This window comes from Bombyx mandarina, chromosome 08 (genome assembly GCF_030267445.1).
Source record: "Bombyx mandarina strain Sakado chromosome 08, ASM3026744v2".
In the NCBI taxonomy this organism is placed as follows: domain Eukaryota; kingdom Metazoa; phylum Arthropoda; class Insecta; order Lepidoptera; family Bombycidae; genus Bombyx; species Bombyx mandarina.
The window spans coordinates 9,256,245-9,275,063 of NC_143215.1; the positions used below are offsets into that span (position 1 = coordinate 9,256,245).

Here is an 18,819-nt window from a genome sequence, read left to right on the forward strand (position 1 = left end):
GTCTAGTGTAAATAAGACATGGCACGGAACAAAAATACATTTTCGTATGATATACATTAATTTCGTACGGAAAAGCGGAATGGACTTGTAGCCATATTTATTATTAACACGTAATGAATGAAATTGTTAGTATTTATTTTAAGGAAAATGAAGCAATAAATGGATGAGTAGACCCGAAGACCGAGATCAGTAAAGTGGATTGGGAGCGACCTATTTCCAACCTGGACGTATGTGGGCTGATGATGATGATGAAGCTGTGAGCCTCATAAATATCGAAGGTACTTTGTCCATTTTCTGGATTATACCTTTGTATCGTCTTACGACACCCGCAGGAAGAGAAGGAGAAGAGTTATTCTTTTTCGAGGTTGATACTACACGCGGGCTTGCTACCAATAATAATAGGGGTTAAAGTATGAAATTGCTGTTTTATTGTAATAGGTATTTCGAATTGACATAGAACCTTCATGGTTTGAGATTTTTGAGTGAAACTTTTTTCAAATAGTACCTATGAGGTTCTTCTTTTAAAAACTGTGCAGCATTCAATTATCAACTTTCAGTTGTTTTTTTTTATTCAGCTTAGACAAGAAAGGTTTTTGAATACGAGTTCCAACGCGGAACTAACGCTGCAGAACCAGCTCGCAATATCAATGTTGCGCTTGGAGAGGGGACTGTTAATGAACGCGCTGTGCGATTTTGGTTTAAACGCTTTCGTGATAGAAATTTTGATTTGAAGAACGAACCACGCGGAAGACCGCCCCACAAGTGAATAACAATGAATTGAAAGAGACGGTGGAAGCCGATCCGAGCCAAACTACCCAAGAATTAACGACATGGTTTAACGTTACCTTACTAACAATATTGACTCATTTGCGTCAAACCAATGAAATAAAAAATATGAAAAATGGGTGCCTCATGATTTGACTGATCTGCAGAAAGAAACGCGTTGAATCAATACAGAAATAAAGGAATATTGGATCGAATTGTGACATTTGACGAAAAGTGAATTCTTTACGATAACCGTAAGCGAAAAATGCTATGGCTGACCCCAGGTCCAACGCCGCAACAGTGTCCTAAAGCAAAGCTTACCAATAAAATGGTAATGCTGTTTGGTGGTCTCAGCATAGTGTTATTCACTATAGCTTTCTCCAATCTGGTAAAGCAATAACGGCAGTGAAATAGCCCCGACTCATGAATCGATCTTCACCATTATTACTCCATGATAACGCGAGACCTCATACAGCACGAGAAACCGTTTCAACTCTACAGGAACTACAATTAGGAACCATTCGTCACCCTCCGTATTCGCCAGACCTTGCTCCAACGGACTACGATTTTTTTCGTGATTTGGACAATTTTGTACGTGATAAAAAGTTTTCTTCCCAGGAGGCAGTTCAAAATGCTTTCATATAGTTTGTAAAATCTAGATCACCAGAGTTCTATCGCAAAGGCATACATGACCGTCCTATTAAATAGCAGCAATGTATACATAATAATGGTAGATATTTTGATTAAATAAATATGTTAAATGGGAGAGAAAAAAAGAATTTGAATTTTTCCGCACAAATCGGCAATTTCATACTTTAACCCCTAATATGTTGATTATAATAATTTTTATACGAATGAACGAAATAGTGAAATACGGGTTTTTTCTTCCTTCAACTATTTTCTATTGTCTATTATCAAACGATTTTACATTTTTTGTGTAGTAGCGTCGAGCGTTTCTTGGTCTAGGTTAAGAAAAAACACATAACTAGTCAGGTCATAAGTATTGTCACACAGTAAAAACTTTTCTTTTAGAATGCTGGCCACAAAAAAGTTTATTGAATTCGAATTTCGAATTGTTCATGAAAATAAAAATGTATGCTTTTAGAATTTTACTCATTTTTAAATATGGAGTGGACGCTTAAAGAAGACCGTGTTGCAGTTATTGCGTTGCATCGTTGCGGTTACGCGCCAATTCAAATTTTTAACATACTGAAAAATTTGAATATAACCAAAAGATTCGTTTATCGTACCATCAAACGATACAATGAAGACTATAGTGTAGATGACAGGTCAAGAAGTGGTCGCCATCGGCCTGTTAGGACTCCAGCAGTGATAAAAGCTGTGAAGGCGCGAATTCAAAGAAATCCCAAACGTAAGCAGAAACTGTTGGCCCTTCAGATGGGGTTAAGCAGAACCACGGTGAAAAGGGTGTTAAATGAAGACTTAGTTAGGGCTTCGGACATATCGAAGAAAAACAGGACATCGTTTGAATGCTCGTCTAATGGACCTGAGACTGAAGAGATGCCGCGCTTTGTTGAAGCGGTACGCGGGAAAAATATATCGGGAAATTCTATTTTCGGATGAAAAAATTTTTACCGTAGAAGAGAGCTACAACAAACAAAATGATAAGGTGTACGCACACAGTAGTGAAGAAGCGAGAAACCGTATTCCGCGTGTCCAACGAGGTCATTTTCCATCCTCGCTCATGGTATGGTTAGGAGTTTCTTATTGGAGCTTAACAGAGGTACATTTTTGTGAGAAAGGTGTAAAAACGAATGCAGTTGTGTACCAAAATACAGTCCTGACGAACCTTGTGGAACCTGTTTCTCATACCATGTTCAATAACAGGCACTGGGTATTCCAACAAGATTCGGCGCCAGCTCATAGAGCGAAGAGCACACAAGACTGGCTGGCGACGCGTGAAATCGACTTCATCCGGCACGAAGACTGGCCCTCCTCCAGTCCAGATTTGAATCCGTTAGATTACAAGATATGGCAACACTTGGAGGAAAAGGCGTGCTCAAAGCCTCATCCCAATTTGGAGTCACTCAAGACATCCTTGATTAAGGCAGCCGCCGATATTGACATGGACCTCGTTCGTGCTGCGATAGACGACTGGCCGCGCAGATTGAAGGCCTGTATTCAAAATCACGGAGGTCATTTTGAATAAACTTTAGTGTCATAAGAATCTATGTTTTGTTAAGTTCATTTTGGTATATGAATGGTTACATAATGAATAAACTTGTTTCAATTATTTTACATTAAACATGTGACAGAATTTATGACCTGACTAGGTAGTTAAAAAAATTCTGGTCAAAGAAAGTGAAGACTATTCGTATGTAGTATTAGAGCATAAATATAGAATGAAAAGCCGCGGTATCGATCTAATGTAAACAGACATGTTGTTATTTTTATCTAAGCTATTACTGCGTTCTCAGGAATCCTTGACACAATCTTTGAACGAAAAACTCGTTGAATTCCTCATGTAAAATGTAATTATCTAAACAATCGAAATTTCAATTATAAAATTACATTAGCATTCTAACTAGTTTTCCATTTCGTTTTTGTACATTGAAGTATATTTGAAAAATCCAATTTATGACCCTTATACAATATTCATTTTCATCTTTAAGGATTCCAATTATTCAAAAAAGCATTAATACTCTCACGTCATGTTTTAATCAATTTCCAATAACTGGTGGAAACGTACTTTAAAAGAATCCAGGTAACATTCTCGTTTGTAGAGATTTGCCTCTGGTATATGAACTGGGCAGATTGAAATTGAATTCCCTTTGTTTGAACAGACGTTTTCAATTAAAATGGCTGTCCCATGTGACATTTCATGTTGTTTGACTGTGAGGGTTCCCGCTAGAAGAGGCGTGGTTTTCTCTTCAGAGCTTTGGAATAAATAAAACTTTTTCTATTGCTTATTATTACCGGCTTCCGAGCAAATTAATTGCACTCAAACGATTTGAAGGAGACAACCTCATCTTTAAACTGTTTTATCTCAAAAAAAAACATGCGACTTTTATTGATTAATGAAAATGAATATAGATAGGTATGTATGTGGTTTTTTTTTCAATGACTCTAGGCGTAGCAACAACGTATTATGTGAACCACTCTTTAAGCTAAATTTATTCAAAAATGCATGCGCATAATTTGAAACTTACGTAATTAATTAATAATTAGTTTTAATTAGTTATGTAACATGAAGTGTGAAAATTTTAATTCAAACTACTTCAACACGAATCTCGGAACAAAAATTACCTACTGTGGAAATAGAAACATGGCTTTTTCGGAATGATGACGGAAACATGATTTTTTCGTTTTTTTAAATAATTATATTGAAACGGGTTTGTGGTGTAACTGGAATGCACTAAGGCAGCCATTTTAATATTTAGACTGAATTTAAAAAACAAAATAAGACATGTACCAAGAATCTATAAGACCGAATGATGTGAGGATATTTTTTATGAAGAATGAAAGGGATTAGTACCGAGATTAACGTTATAACGGACAGAGTGGGATAAAAATAGTTGGAGAAAGAACAAAACCTTAAAAAGATCCTATGAAAAAGGTTGACACTTGTTCATTTTCTCAATGATCATCCTACCTACTTCTGTCAACCTTAGAAGACCTATCAGTTCTCGCTGAGCCATTGCTCGCCCACCTGACCTGGTGAAACTGGAAAGGCCTCCGGGCTAACAGTAATCTTTCAATCATAAAAAAAAGACCTATCAACCAACCATGGAAATTCGAACACCAATAGTAAAAAGCCAATTAGTTGCTAGATCAAAATAAGAGCCATCAATGTTTTTAATTAATTTGTCAAGCTTGTACAAGTATTATGAGTATATATATCTTCTATTGAAGCTTTACCATGGGAACCCTAATATTTCGTAACGTTGTGACCTACATTGCTAGTGTTCTATATTATAGTTCCAAGGGAATCAATTCAAATGTAGGTATAGAATCGGTTACTGCAGATCAAATTGGAATATTTTCATTGCTTTCGCTTTCTATTTAAAAAAATGATATACCTTAATAAAAATCTTTTAATTAATTTAGGTACGGATTCTAAATTGTTGAAAACAACCATCCGAAATTATAATTTTGAAACATATTTAAACCTTTTTTAAATTCAATGAATTTTGTACATGATAAACTAATACGATTTTTAGATTGAGCAGTTTAAAATAATAAGTATTTTAGAACTTTTCGAATTTAATGTTATACCAAAGATCTAATAGCACTTAATAAACGATATCTGTCTTTTATTTTATCACACTCATAAAAACATCCAAGCTATGCGTTTCTTAGCATTAAATTATCTTTGAAAATTAGACTTTAAGCTAAAAAGCGGTTTCTTAAAAATCTTGAATGTTTTTAAAATTTTAAGAATTTTCTGTGGCCTGATTCCCCGGTTAAGATCATCTTAGATGATTGGTCTACGCAGATCAAATAAATATGTTATGTAGTATGCAATCATGCCGGGACTTTTTTGACTCAGATTCGAACAAATATATTGCACTTATGTAACAGATGCTTACTGACGACTCCACAATCAAATAAAAATCAAACAGGTTAACTTCGTAATCAACGGCTATACGGCAGAATGTCCCGGGACAGTCACATATTTCGAATGCTTCAACCTCATGTCTCAAGATGACTGGCTTATTCATTTCATTCATTTTTATGGGCCCAAGTATCAGCCCAATTATCTACGGACCTACAGCAAATTAATAAAAGAAAAACAAATAAACATTTTTCTACAAGTTGTACTATTTCACAACACAGACATTCCATATTTAAATTATACACTAAAAAGCTCTAAGTCGGTGGCCAAAGGGTAGCCCAACTTTGCAAAACTTCCCGACGAGCCTTTTCTAATATTATCCTGGCGTCTATAGTAGAATCGATAGCCTTTCCTGTGCCACCGTCTAGACGGACATATATGTAGGTATCTGTAATAACGCCTTTAAGTCTATAGGTAGGTGTAGAGCTGTGACGATGCAATATTGCACTGTCGATTTAAAGTTTTTCGCACTAACGAAATCGTGTGCTAATTATAAAATCAAAAGAGATGTAAACAATCTCCCGTATACGTAACGTATAGTAACGAAGATAGCGGATCCAATCTTTAATGTGTCATAGATTTGTTGACTTTAAGAACGCGATGTATAAATTTTGTTTAATGACCTTGAATGAGTATTTTTGATTGACAATATATATATTTTTTAACTGTGTTAGTGTTACCATCTTACCGTTTATTCGTCTATCGTAAAGCGTATCTTCCTCGTCCCACCAGGGCTGATCCTGCATCCTGCGCATCGATGGATGATCGTAATTCCCATAATATTGGAACTCCATCATACGCAATGTTATCACGAAACACTCAAATTTCCTCTCAAGAAAATGATTGTTCACAACAACACTTCACATCAGAGTTCAAACAGACACCACGCCACTGAAGTGGTTAAAGCGATACTGATTTGTAATTAAGTCTTTTTGAACCAGACACTAATGAGATAAAGCGAGCAAATTGACGCTGAATAGTATCGTTTTGGGGTCATTATTCACTTCGCGTTACCCGGTTGTTTGTTACTCGAGATAAACAATGTCTTTGAGGTGTCCATGGCTCATCTCGTTCGCCAGTATCAGTACTGAAATGTTTACTCTGCTGGAGTGAACAACCGACGACAAACAAAATCAGACGCTTAAGTAAATACACCGGGGCTAAAGTCGAGATTGAAAATGGTCTGTAGATCTACAACGAAGGTTATTTTCGTCTTCGTAACCTACTTTAAAGATTTTTTGTACACACAAGAAATTTGACTATAAGGAAATGTTTGTAAATCCCAAAGGTTGCTATGATTTATGGGTCATGTACAGGGTGTGTATTTTCGAAAATCAAGACAGGTGACACAATAACACAAAAAAAATCCCAAACGACATATTTTTGTGGTTATTGTTGCAGTGTCAAATATTGTAAACTTGAAGTTTTTATTCTTAGTTTAATAAAGGAAAGGAATGCATCTGTTTACGTCAAACGCTGTTGATGTTTCGACTCAGACTGTAGAGTTTCTACGTATTTAACATTTTCAATTTCACAATGGCTACTTCTATTTATTGAACCGGATACTTTTGACATTTCATTACATTTATTACGGTTTATATATGGTAACGTTACGCTCCACTTAGCATTTACATGTTATATATTGTCAGTATTTGTAGAAGTGCCTGCGCTAATAAAATGAACATGTAGACTTAATGTGGTTGCGTGTTAATCTATTACATTGCTAAAAATAAAAATAAAAAAAACTATCTATAGACTATGACGTTTGTATTTAAAATGGTTTAAATCAATAAACTTGGTGCCTACGGTCCAACACGTGTATATTTGCTACCGGACCCAATTGACGTCACAACGTGAATATCATCACCCACTTTGAGATACGATGTCGAGCTTTTTTTATTGCTTTTTTGGGTGGACGAGCCACGGTCCACCTGGTGGTAAGTGGCTACCGGCGCCCATAGACATCTACAACGTAAATGCTGCCGCCTACCTTGAGACATGAGTTCTAAGATCTCAGTTTTTTTACAGTACAACTGCAGCCCCACCCTTCAATCTGAAACGCATTACTGCTGCGGTAGAAATAGGCAGGACGGTGGTACCTACCCGCGCGTACTCACAAGACGTTGTACTACCAGTAATTACAATTGAATGGTGTAACGGCAGTCTCACCCTTCAAACTGCGACGCTTGACTGCTTCGCTGCAGAATTGTTAGGATAATGCTACCAACAACACTAGAAGATAATTGAATATAATGTCATATAAAGTGAACATGGAACTATGCTCTAAATACGTCATTTCGGAACCTCCCGATCCACTAACGGTGCTTTTAGGTACCTCAAGCACCGGTCATCGTTCTCGTCGAACCCGTCGCTTGTGACGAACGGCTCAACGAGTAAATTAACCCTCAGACACAGCCCACTGAGTTTCTCGCCGGATCTTCTCGGTGGGTCGCGTTTCCGATCCGGTGGTAGATTCTGCGAAGCACGGCTCTTGCTAGGGTTCGTGTTAGCAACGTCATCAGGCTTGCGCCCCGTGAGCTCATCTACTAGTTAAGGTTACGCTGATATAGCCTCTCAAGCCTCTCAGTTTAGGTAGGAAAGAAAAGCTCTAAGAATGAACATATTCGGTTTAAAAAAAACAGTTAAGCCATTTCTATTTGTTAAGTAGGCGCCTACGTGATGGCTACGACGTAGGCACGCGGAAATGTAAAAAACGCATTGTTCAACCATACTCGCGATAAAAGTAATGTAAATGTAGTGACACATGTAAATTACATATCGACGCTTGAAAGGCAAACGTGACTAAGCGACAATGCGTGAACTTTACAGTAGACTAATTTAAAGTTGAAATACCTGAAAACAAAATGTATTTTAACGAATCTAGCTGTAGTAGAATCTAGCTAGTAGCTGTAGGATTGAAATGATTTTAATAGACCTAGAAATATATTTTTTTTGCGCATCGAATATGGTTATTGCCTATCATTTATGTACAAAGCAGTTATTGTCGCTTAGTCACGTTTGCCTTTCAAGCGTCGATATGCAAAAGTAAACTTATAATTTGTAGTTTCGATAAGTTAAAGTTTCGATGTAATTACGTAAGCTTCCTGGTTGATGGATTAAATTACGAAACTAAAGTCAAAGCCAAAAATTAAATTTACAGAAATTCGATTTTTATATTTTTATCTTAAATACGTCCAAATATATATTTGAAAGTATGAAGTCCAATATATGAAGTCGTTGTGACTTAAAGGATAAGACGTTGACGATGCAACGATGTTCGAATCCCGCAGGCGGGTACCAATTTTTCTATTACATACTTAATAAATGTTCACGATTGACTTCCACGGTGAAGGAATAACATCGTGTAATAAAAATCAAACCCGCAAAATGATGATATGCGTAATTACTGGCGGTAGGACATCTTGAGTTCGCACGGGTAGGTACCACCACCCTGCCTATTTCTGCCGTGAAGCAATAATGCGTTTCGGTTTTTTTCGGTTTTCGGTTGCGTTTCGGTAGGGCAGCCGTTGTAACTGTACTGAGACCTTAGAACTTATATCTCAGGGTGGGTGACGCATTTACGTTGTATATGTCTATGGGCTCCAGTAACCACTTAACACCAGGTGGGCTGTGAGATCGTCCATTCATCTAAGCAATAAACAAAAAAAATAAAAATAAAATGGTTTTCCTTACAGTTTAAGAGTTAATATCATTAATGGAACACCGAATCTCAGATAAGCAATCGACTTAAATATTTTTTTGTCTTTGCACTTGCTTATACTGTGAGTAGACTTGAAATTCTTAGAGAACTAAAGTTAAAATAGTCTACTATCTACACGAGTTAAAACTCAGCTGGTCAGATTAATTATAAATCGGATGATATGATCAGAGGTCTAAGAGTCTAGAAAACGTATGACGCATTAGCATTACGCGTCTCTCTCTTTCAAATGAAGGCAGAAGAGGAAGAGAAAAGAAAAATCTCGTGGAAAAATGATTAGGAGACACCGAGCTCTATTAAATTCAGCTCAAGATATACTTTAATAATGAAGTAACGAACATTTCATTAATGAGTATAATGGATTTATTGTAGGAGTTTATATTTGAAGGAAATCATTAATCACACTAACCTTGAAGCCTTGAGGTAATAAAATTGAATAGCAAGAGCAACAGAAGAAACAGCTGTTCAAATATACCTACTATAGCTTGGTTAGTTACGCAAGCTTAGAAGTTAATAGGTACTCCTCCATTTGGAGTTAATGAATGCGAGTTATTCAAAGGGCAACAAGTTCCAGAAACCTACTTACTCTGTAACCACTCTTGCCAATACAGAATATAATGTTTTAGCCTACTTCGGTACGGCTCATTTGATTTCAAATATTGTTCTCTGATTCTGGTTCTCATGTCTTTATGAGGATATTTGATACCTATTACAAAAAAAAATTAAAAGAAAAATAATTTATGATATGAAATATATGATACACTATTCAAGAAATATCTACCTATCTACGTCTCAAGGAAATAACAATTAATTTATCATAAAACAATTATTTACATCACATCTCCGTCACCGTTTCATTTTAGTGTCATAAAAAACAACAAGCACTTTAATCAGAAAACAGGAAAACAAAATCTTTGTACTCACGACGACATCCCTAATACATCTATACGCGTTTATAACATACGAAGCGATTAATCGTAGCCGATAACAAAATCGATTATTTTCTCGATAAAAAATAATCTGACCGTACCGCGTTTCGGACTGAATCGTGACAGTGACTGCTCTAAGTTGGATATACTCCGAGCCTCAGCAAACACCCCGTGACTTCGTATCTCACCCAAATATTCGCAAGTTGTTGCGACGTGATGCGCTAAATAGTTAATTCCTTATTGATAAGCCACACAAACAAGAACGCGAAAATGCGAGATAAAAATATACATTGTGTGAATAAGAACAAAGAAATGAAATACGTCACTTTAGGTGCGGTAAAATTTTGTTCATATGTTATAAATTAAATTTACAATATTAAAATTTCACATTTCCTCACATTTCATCACAATTCGTTCGCACATCGAATTCGTTCACAACACATAAATGCTAACTAGTTCAATAATGTATATGTACCTACTGAACTGCAAAAACCATAGGAATTTTTAAGGATGTTTAAATCTAAAGGTTTGTTGCTAAAAGATTTATGACACAATATTCCTTCATCGTCAAATCGTTAATCAACAAAAGCTTGAGTGAATACTTGCTTCAAAAATGTGTACTGCCTCATGTTGGACCCACAGAACATTTACATACCTACTGCTAATAACTCCAAGGGGTTATACTAGCTTCACCGAATATATTTACATAATTATTATATTATATAATATTTTAATAAAACGAGACAGTTACGTCATTTCCCGTTTTAAAATTTATTCAATACCTACATGATACTTCGATGTTTTGTAAAAAATAAACACGGAAACCATTAAGTACACGACGACAATTCGACAAGTTTTAAATAAAATATTATGTTTTCGAAAACTAGTATCGACGTATATTTTTTTCGATATAATAATCAATTTGTAACGCAGCGCGTGATAAGCGTCACGCAACTGTTTAACAGTTCCTCGTTAACTGTGAAAACGTTAAAGAATAACAGTGTGCTTCAGTAGGGCTGTGCACAATTTAATTTTAGTAGCCCAAAAAGCAGACTAGAATGCGCTGTCGCCTATAATATCGTAGTAGGTATATACGTCGATAATATTCGGGGTATAGTCATGTCTTAGCCCATTTTGTAACATATTCGCCCTAGCATCGTTTGATGCGCCACTTCTAAATCTGCTTAGTATAGATACACGGCGTATTTTGAATTCGGCAAACCAAAATATGTATATTAAATAAATATATTGCAGCTTTGATTAGTTACTAAATAGGTTTGAACTTTCAATCGGACCACCTTTAAAAAAAAGCCGAATCGCTCCAATGACTTTCAATGGATACGCCTACAAAAAAAACAGTATTCATTTTTTGTTTAATGTACTCATGAAAATAGACTGTTAATATCGCTAAACATAGGAAATAGACTCGTTTGTTGAAGTTGCTCGCTCGAATGTATTTAAACGAAAACCTTCAAGTTTCAAGAAAAGTTTCAAGTCAATCGAATCAACCACGTGCGAATGCATAGTGATCACGAATAAAGCAATCAATTTTCTGCATTACATTAGATAGATGCGAGTATCCGAAGGAAAGCCTAGACCCACTTTGAAATTCAGAGTCAGAGTGACATGTATTTTAAATTTTTTAAATCTCAATTTATTAATTCATTTATTTTACAAAAGTCACAATTGATATGCGAAATAATATTAACCAAATACAAGTTTACATTTGATTAATCGATGGTTGTTTCGATTGAGAAAAATAACCTTAATTGTGCGATTTTTCACGATTCTTGAGTATTATAATTTGATTGATAAAAAAAGGCACATGTCATACTCGTAGTCTCTATCAAATTTAGCATTTTAAAGCTTGATGCCGTAAAGTTATAATTAAAAGATACTATTTAATTATTTTATAGCCGCCATCCGTCCTCTTTGTTCTTAATGCTTAACAAAATATTGTAGCTACGTATCGTAAATACGTGTTTGCAAACCACTATCACAATGCAAAGTAGGATATTAATTTTAGCTTATTATTGACATTAACCGAGAAAGATGACATTAATTTACGATACACTTGACAAGAGGTTTAAAATTAATCTCCACTGCGATAGAAATATGAATCACCAAGGTTATGTATCGCTGCAGTAAAACATAATTGATTTCTTAAGGCACATATACAATACTTTACCAATGTCGCTCTCATTGAAGACAATATAATATGAGATATATTAACTTCGATCAATTACATCAATGGCAAAAACTGCATTAAATCAGCCTAAAGTTCAACAATCTATCTACTATCGACTCGAATGTCAGAATCTTAATTTTTCGTCTAATCAAAAAAAGATTAAACACGTTACAACTTTTTTATTACGCAGACGGGTGTGCTCACGGCCCACCCGGTGTTAAGTAGTAACCGAATCCTCTAGATATCACAGTGTGAAAGCTGACATCCATAAAATTGAGATATGAATTGTAATTCTCAATTGAGCAGTTTAATGATTATTCCACCTTTCAAACAGGGCAGTGGTTCAACCTTCTACATCTACCAACGTATTTTATTTATTTATTCGTCATTTTTTATGTAATTTATTGACAATCTATCGCATACTATTGCTAGTGTGCTTATGGTTTAAGCCGTTGCACCTATTCCATCAGAGATGAGTTCATTTAGGTATCGCCAACAGATATACTCTCAAGAATTTCGGCTTCAATATCTTCTTTGTTTGAAGCTAATCATTCAGTTATATATGCATATATTGACTGATATACATATATGGACTAATTAGTAACAGATCGGTCGTAAAGCAGGTAGATGGCATTAAGCAGGCGGTATTGTCCCTAATATTCATGTTCTAACTGCACTTCTTCTTATTTATGTAGGTTTATCAGGTGTTCTGCCTTCATGTTATTGATAGAAAATGAAACAGACAGTCTTTTCAACGATTTTTGCGAGTCGTACACACAATAGAAGTTCCTTTTTATTTCTATACGAATTCCATAAAATTATTTATAAAATGAAGATTGGCGTTAGTTAGAACAATAATGAAATATTCACTAATAACAGCTTGGTACGAGTAGTCCGTGACCACGAAAATCGTAAAGTATCCGAAACGTCGGAATTTTTTGTTATTGCTCGTTTTTTTTTATTGTTTAGATGGGTGGACGAGCTCACAGCCCACCTGGTGTTAAGTGGTTACTGGAGCCCATAGACATCCACAACGTAAATGCGCCACCCACCTTGAGGTATAAGTTCTAAGGTCTCAAGTATAGTTACAACGGCTGCCCCACCCTTCAAACCGAAACGCATTACTGCTTCACGGCAGAAATAGGCAGGGTGGTGGTACCCACCCGCGCGGACTCACAAGAGATCCTACCACCAGTAATTACGCAAATTATAATTTTTTGGGTTTAATTTTTATTACACGATGTAGGTAGACTAACATGCACACAGTTGTTACCGTCGCTCATGGACATCAGCAATATCTGGGGCACAGCGGAAGCGACTGCCTACTATTGTAAATACAAAAATTATAATAAAAACGCGAGATCAAATCATAAAAGTAGTTTTAATTACAGACAAATAAATTAGGCCTAGTGTCGTTCTTGGCCTAAAGTATAATGTTGGTATTACAATCAAAAACGCATATACAGATTTTTCAATGTAAATTATTAGTACCGCCTATTCACGAACAACTTCCCATTGACGCAGTTTCACCTTTTTAAAATCTAGAAACAATGGAACACGTTGCATTTTCCCGGGATAAAGTGCTGCGTTAGCGTTGTGTCAGAGAGTTTAGTTAGTGTCTGATCCAGAAACTAACAGCCGATTTGTAGAGAGATATTCGTACAAAAAGAATGAACCAGGGAAAACATATTTAATATAGTAGATATACCCGACGTTGCGACCTTATTTACGACCATAAAAAGTATCCTATAACGAATTATTAAAACTATCCCAGTTTAAGGTGTATAATTTATAAAGTATAACGATGTAAAATATATTTAATTCGTGCTATATCGACTGACAGCTTTTTGGAAATACTTCGTGGTTGCCTGGTGACGTCTCTACCGCTCCGCCCGCATGCATGCCCCTACAAGACCCACGAGTAGAACAAATAGGGATGTGCGCGTTATAATCCTATATATTAATATATTTTACAAATTATCTTTGTGAGAAATTTCGTTCAAATCTGTTTTTACGTGATTGGGTAACAAACAACACACATACAAACTTTCACATTTACGGAGCTTTAGGGGCAAGTTCATTAAGTCAACGTAAATTTAAATGTGTATTACATAACGAACACGAATATTAATGTGATAGTTTAATTATCAAAAACTTTTCAGTTAAATAAATTCATTACATTATGATTAAATCCCTATTTTTTTATAGAAAATAGATTATTTAACGTGTTATTAAGAATCTTGTGGTACCTGACAATGAACTTTAAGAAAAGGAATAAAAGATTACTAGAAACGCCTCATTTCGCCTGATAGTTAGTGACACTAAATCCTGTAATCACGTGTTTGGGGTTCAATTTTTCCAAAATCCAATCCAAAAAATCGATATTTTTTTAAAACTATAAAAATGCGTATCTCTTTGTTTTAGGTATTCGATATGCAGAGATCTACTTGGTATTTGTTATTCTGGTAACCTGAACATAAAAGAAAATCTTAGCTCGAGCTTAATTAATGTGGATCGTATGTTTTATTTATTTAATTTTATATTTTTCATTTTTACTGTTCATTCGTATCGATATTAATATCATAATAATATTTGTTTAGACTAATAACAATGAATAAACTCTTGAAGACTCTTTGAAAACGTTTATGGAAAACGTCGCAAAAATATATTTGCGATACAAAAAAAAACCTTTCACCTTTAAATTTTCGGATTCGTAAACGTTTCGATAAGTAGTAAAAACCTACGGTATATAATAGAAATTGGTACTATTTATTCAGTTGTATGCAACCTATTTTTGAAATTGGCTTCAAATCAATGCACCTATTGGAAGCCAACCACATCCAGGCTCCATTTCGGGATTTTTTTTTTAGATCCATAGTTTGTACTGCACTACGGATCATTTAGCACACGTGTTAATAAATTATAATGATTTTATCACGATCGCTTCAAGCCACACAGGTTTTGTCGAATGTTAGTAATAATATATTCTTAAAACATAACGTTTTACGCACAAATCATCTTATTAACTGTATACTGTGCTAATTAATACTTTAAGTTTCGAATCAAAATCGTTCAGATGTCAAATAATGAGAAAATTAATACAATTTATGACAACGTAACCTATTATAATGTAAATTTTGTAATTTGAATATAACGTTTATTCTTACCTTCGTCATCTTTTCCTCCTACGCCGAGCACGAAGGCACTTCTCAAGAGGTGACCCATTCTTCAAAATTAGCTTACTATGCTGAATTTGTGCAAATCTCAAGCTTACTCCTCTAATAATCGAATAATACTTTCTACATCTAAATATAACAGAATTTTTTTGGATATAATATAATATAATAAAAAAAAAGAAAAATCTACGATCACTAAAAAATTACATAGGATAAAGATATAAAATTTAAACCATCGATAAAATCTACCGCCCGAGTCGGTATATAAGGCAAAGCGGCTACATCTCTGCTGCAAATTGTTAAAGAATTGCGCTTTCGTAATCGGAGAAAGCTAACGGATGTAGTTTATGTCGTTACCGCTCTAAGAATGATATGAACCGTGCGCTAACCGAAATTATAGGTAGCGTTTGAAACACGAACAGAGGAGGTAATTGAGATAAGATAAAATAACTTAAAAATATATAATAATATGCAGCAACAATTTGCTGTTCAACGCTTCCTGGCTGAATGCCTTTATGAAATATAACAAGCTTGAACATTTTTACATTGTTTAAGCAATGGAAAAAAATCTTATTTTCCATCTTTTATTTTCAGTAAATAATTCTGAGCCCACCGTAATCAACATATTTTATTTAATTCATAGATATAAACGCACGGTCCACCTGTTATGACCAGTAAAATAGATAAACAGATTTAAATCTATCTGATTTTAAAAGGAAGTATTAACATTTTAGAACAGCATCCGAATGAATAAATTCATATTACAATGTTAATTCAATCGATCAAAATGACTATTAATAAAAAATACAAATAAATAAAAATAATTGCATCAAGATACTCCATTGCATTTTTATTCTGTGTAACCTAATGTTGACATAATCAAGGGTAAAGTGAGCTATCAGTCGTTGCGTGTGCGCAGAGAAGACGCGCGTGCAAATACGTTGTTATGATCTGCGATCGATCATCATTATACATGATCGCTTGTATGTATTTATAGCGAAATTTATATCTCTAAATTGAGATACAAAATAAAAACAACTCCTTTGTTCTTGTCACAAGGTTTCACAGTATTTCACAGCCTCTTAAAATTGACTAATGTTCCTAAGACGCGGAAAACCTTTAAGTAGATAGGAATAATGTCTGAGGAGTAATATATAATGTAGGAGTAATGTATTTTATACATAAAGCGATTTATAGATATATGAGGAGGATGAACAAGCTCACTGGTTACCTGGTGTTTAGAGCTTACAGGAAGTTCATAGACATCACTTTTTTTTTATTGCTTAGTTGGGTGGAGTAAGGGGAGATCGGAATGCTACCTTCACCGGCCCTATTGTCAACCCCACCTGCACGCGCCGGATGGCGGCGGCGACCAACAGATTTCCGTGGTGCTCCCTGCTAGAGAACGAACGGGGCAATGGCGACCGAGCAATGGCGGTATAACCATACACACCCGTCAGGACAACCTGTACGGAAGAGGCGTCAGAAACCTTGGGGATCAAATACCCCCTAAAATGCTGGTGCAGAAGGCAACGGGAAACCACTGCACTAATTTCCCACGAGAGTCATGAGCAGGTCGTATCCGACTGATGCATGACCACGACCACTCTGTCAAGAGTGTACGAATAGGAAGAAGAAGTTGGGTGGACGAGCTCACAGCCCACCTGGTGTTAAGTGGTTACTGGAGTCCATATACGTCTACAACGTATATGCGCTACCAACCTTGAGACATAAATTCTAAGGTCTCAACATAGTTACAACGGCTGCCCCAACCTTCAAACCGAAACGCATCACTACTTCACGGCAGAAATAGGCAGGGTGGTGGTACCTACCCGTGCGGACTCACAAGAGGTCCTACCACCAGTAATAAGCCTTAATTACACAACCTCCTATGGCATGTAGGTATCTTCTACATCAATCTACCCGATAAATGTGTTTGCAATGTTATATAAAAGGACGTACGATAAACGATGGAAAATATTTATTTTCTTTGTTGTTGATTGCAAAATATTCATGTCTTCATAATGTACTATGGGTCGTAGAACTTAGATTACCTTCGATTACAGTTGCCGTGGTCTACGTTAGTAACCCCTTATCAGCTTTAGCAGAATTGTAGCTATTTAGATAATTTCCATTGTAAAATTTACAGTTTACAATACCTAAGCGTATGGTACTTAAAATTTGTCGATCCAATAAATAGCTTGTCTTTACTGGCTTAGTTATGCATTATAACTTATTTGTAAGTATTTAATTGTAATGTATACGCAGTGGGTTATTTGTAATAAATAAAAAACGTATTGGGTAAATAAATAGATTACGTGTACATACTATTTATTGTGTGAAACTCAATGAGTAGAAAAGTTCAAAGAAAAACGAGCAAGGCGCTTCTTAAATATTTATTTCGATCACATAATATTCAATTTCTGCTCTACCAAATTGCGACGCTTCCAAATTTTCTGCGTAGATAGATATTTATCGTTTCATAAATGAGGATAGCAACGTTAAACCGAGTGTGAAATTATGGCAGGCGCTTTAAGGCGACGGCGTTGCCTGTCAAATTTGGGTCAATTTTCGAAACCTGCGGGATCCCTTAGGTCGATGCCCTTCCTTGATCTATAAATATCTGTCATTATTATGACATGACTGACATATGGAAAACAGTGAAGAAGTGAATAAAATAAAAAGTACAATCTGTATAATCTATCAGTGCAACTGATTTATTTCTGTGGTGTTATGGAGGAAGGAATCCGTTTTTTTGTATAATTAATTAGTTTAAAAAATTTCATAGAGCTTTCTGAGTGGTTGATCATTGTTTATGCAAAAACCAACTTTGTCTACTATTTATTTCAATATACGATGCATAAGCAACATTCGTCAGCAAAAGGGGCTGCATTCAAAATAGACTACAAATTGGGAAAGACGCGTCCATTATAAAAAATCTCTGGAAATGTATTAGAACTTCTTAAGTATATTGTTTATAAGAAGGAACGCAATAATTATAGGTAATAACTCTGATACATGGCGGTGGTAAGAAGAAAATACCGTGATTATTTCTGAAGTTCAGTAAGATTGTTTTCAAATTTATCAAAGTACCTAGTCCCCATGGAACAGATTGTACAAAATATAGAGATATGTAATATACTAGGCTGCACTAAAAGTATCGGGAATGGAATATTTCCACTGTTCCTGTCATATTAAAATCTTTTTAATTGAAAACTCCTTGGTTTTAAAAATCGAATACCATTTATTTATTTAAAAAAAGATTCTCGGTCTTGTCACGAGGTTTTGTCAAACTTGTTTAGTCGTTGAGAAAATGGAATTGACTCGAAAAAATTCAAGTGCGATGATTTATTATGACTTTCGAAGTGGTTTAACACAAAAACAGTGTGTTGACCGGATGATTTCTGCATTTGGTGATGAAGCCCCATCCAAAACCACAATTTATCGCTGGTTTGCTGAGTTTCAAC

The 18,819-nt window shown here is 35.3% G+C and overlaps 1 protein-coding gene across 2 annotated transcripts in view; it reads right to left on the bottom strand.

The window, feature by feature from the left end:
- Window positions 1-15,731, bottom strand: part of LOC114248133 (uncharacterized) — a 67,907-nt gene extending 52,176 nt beyond the window's left edge. Inside the window, exon 1 of one of the 2 annotated variants that reach the window (XM_028181264.2) lies at window positions 15,344-15,731. In XM_028181264.2, the coding sequence (XP_028037065.2) occupies window positions 15,344-15,401 (58 nt within the window). In that variant the 5' untranslated portion in view covers window positions 15,402-15,731. Of the gene's footprint in view, window positions 1-6,029; window positions 6,250-15,343 lie in introns of those variants that run through there. The other variant, XM_089729198.1, reaches the window with a different exon arrangement.
- Between the last annotated feature and the right edge of the window lie 3,088 nt (window positions 15,732-18,819).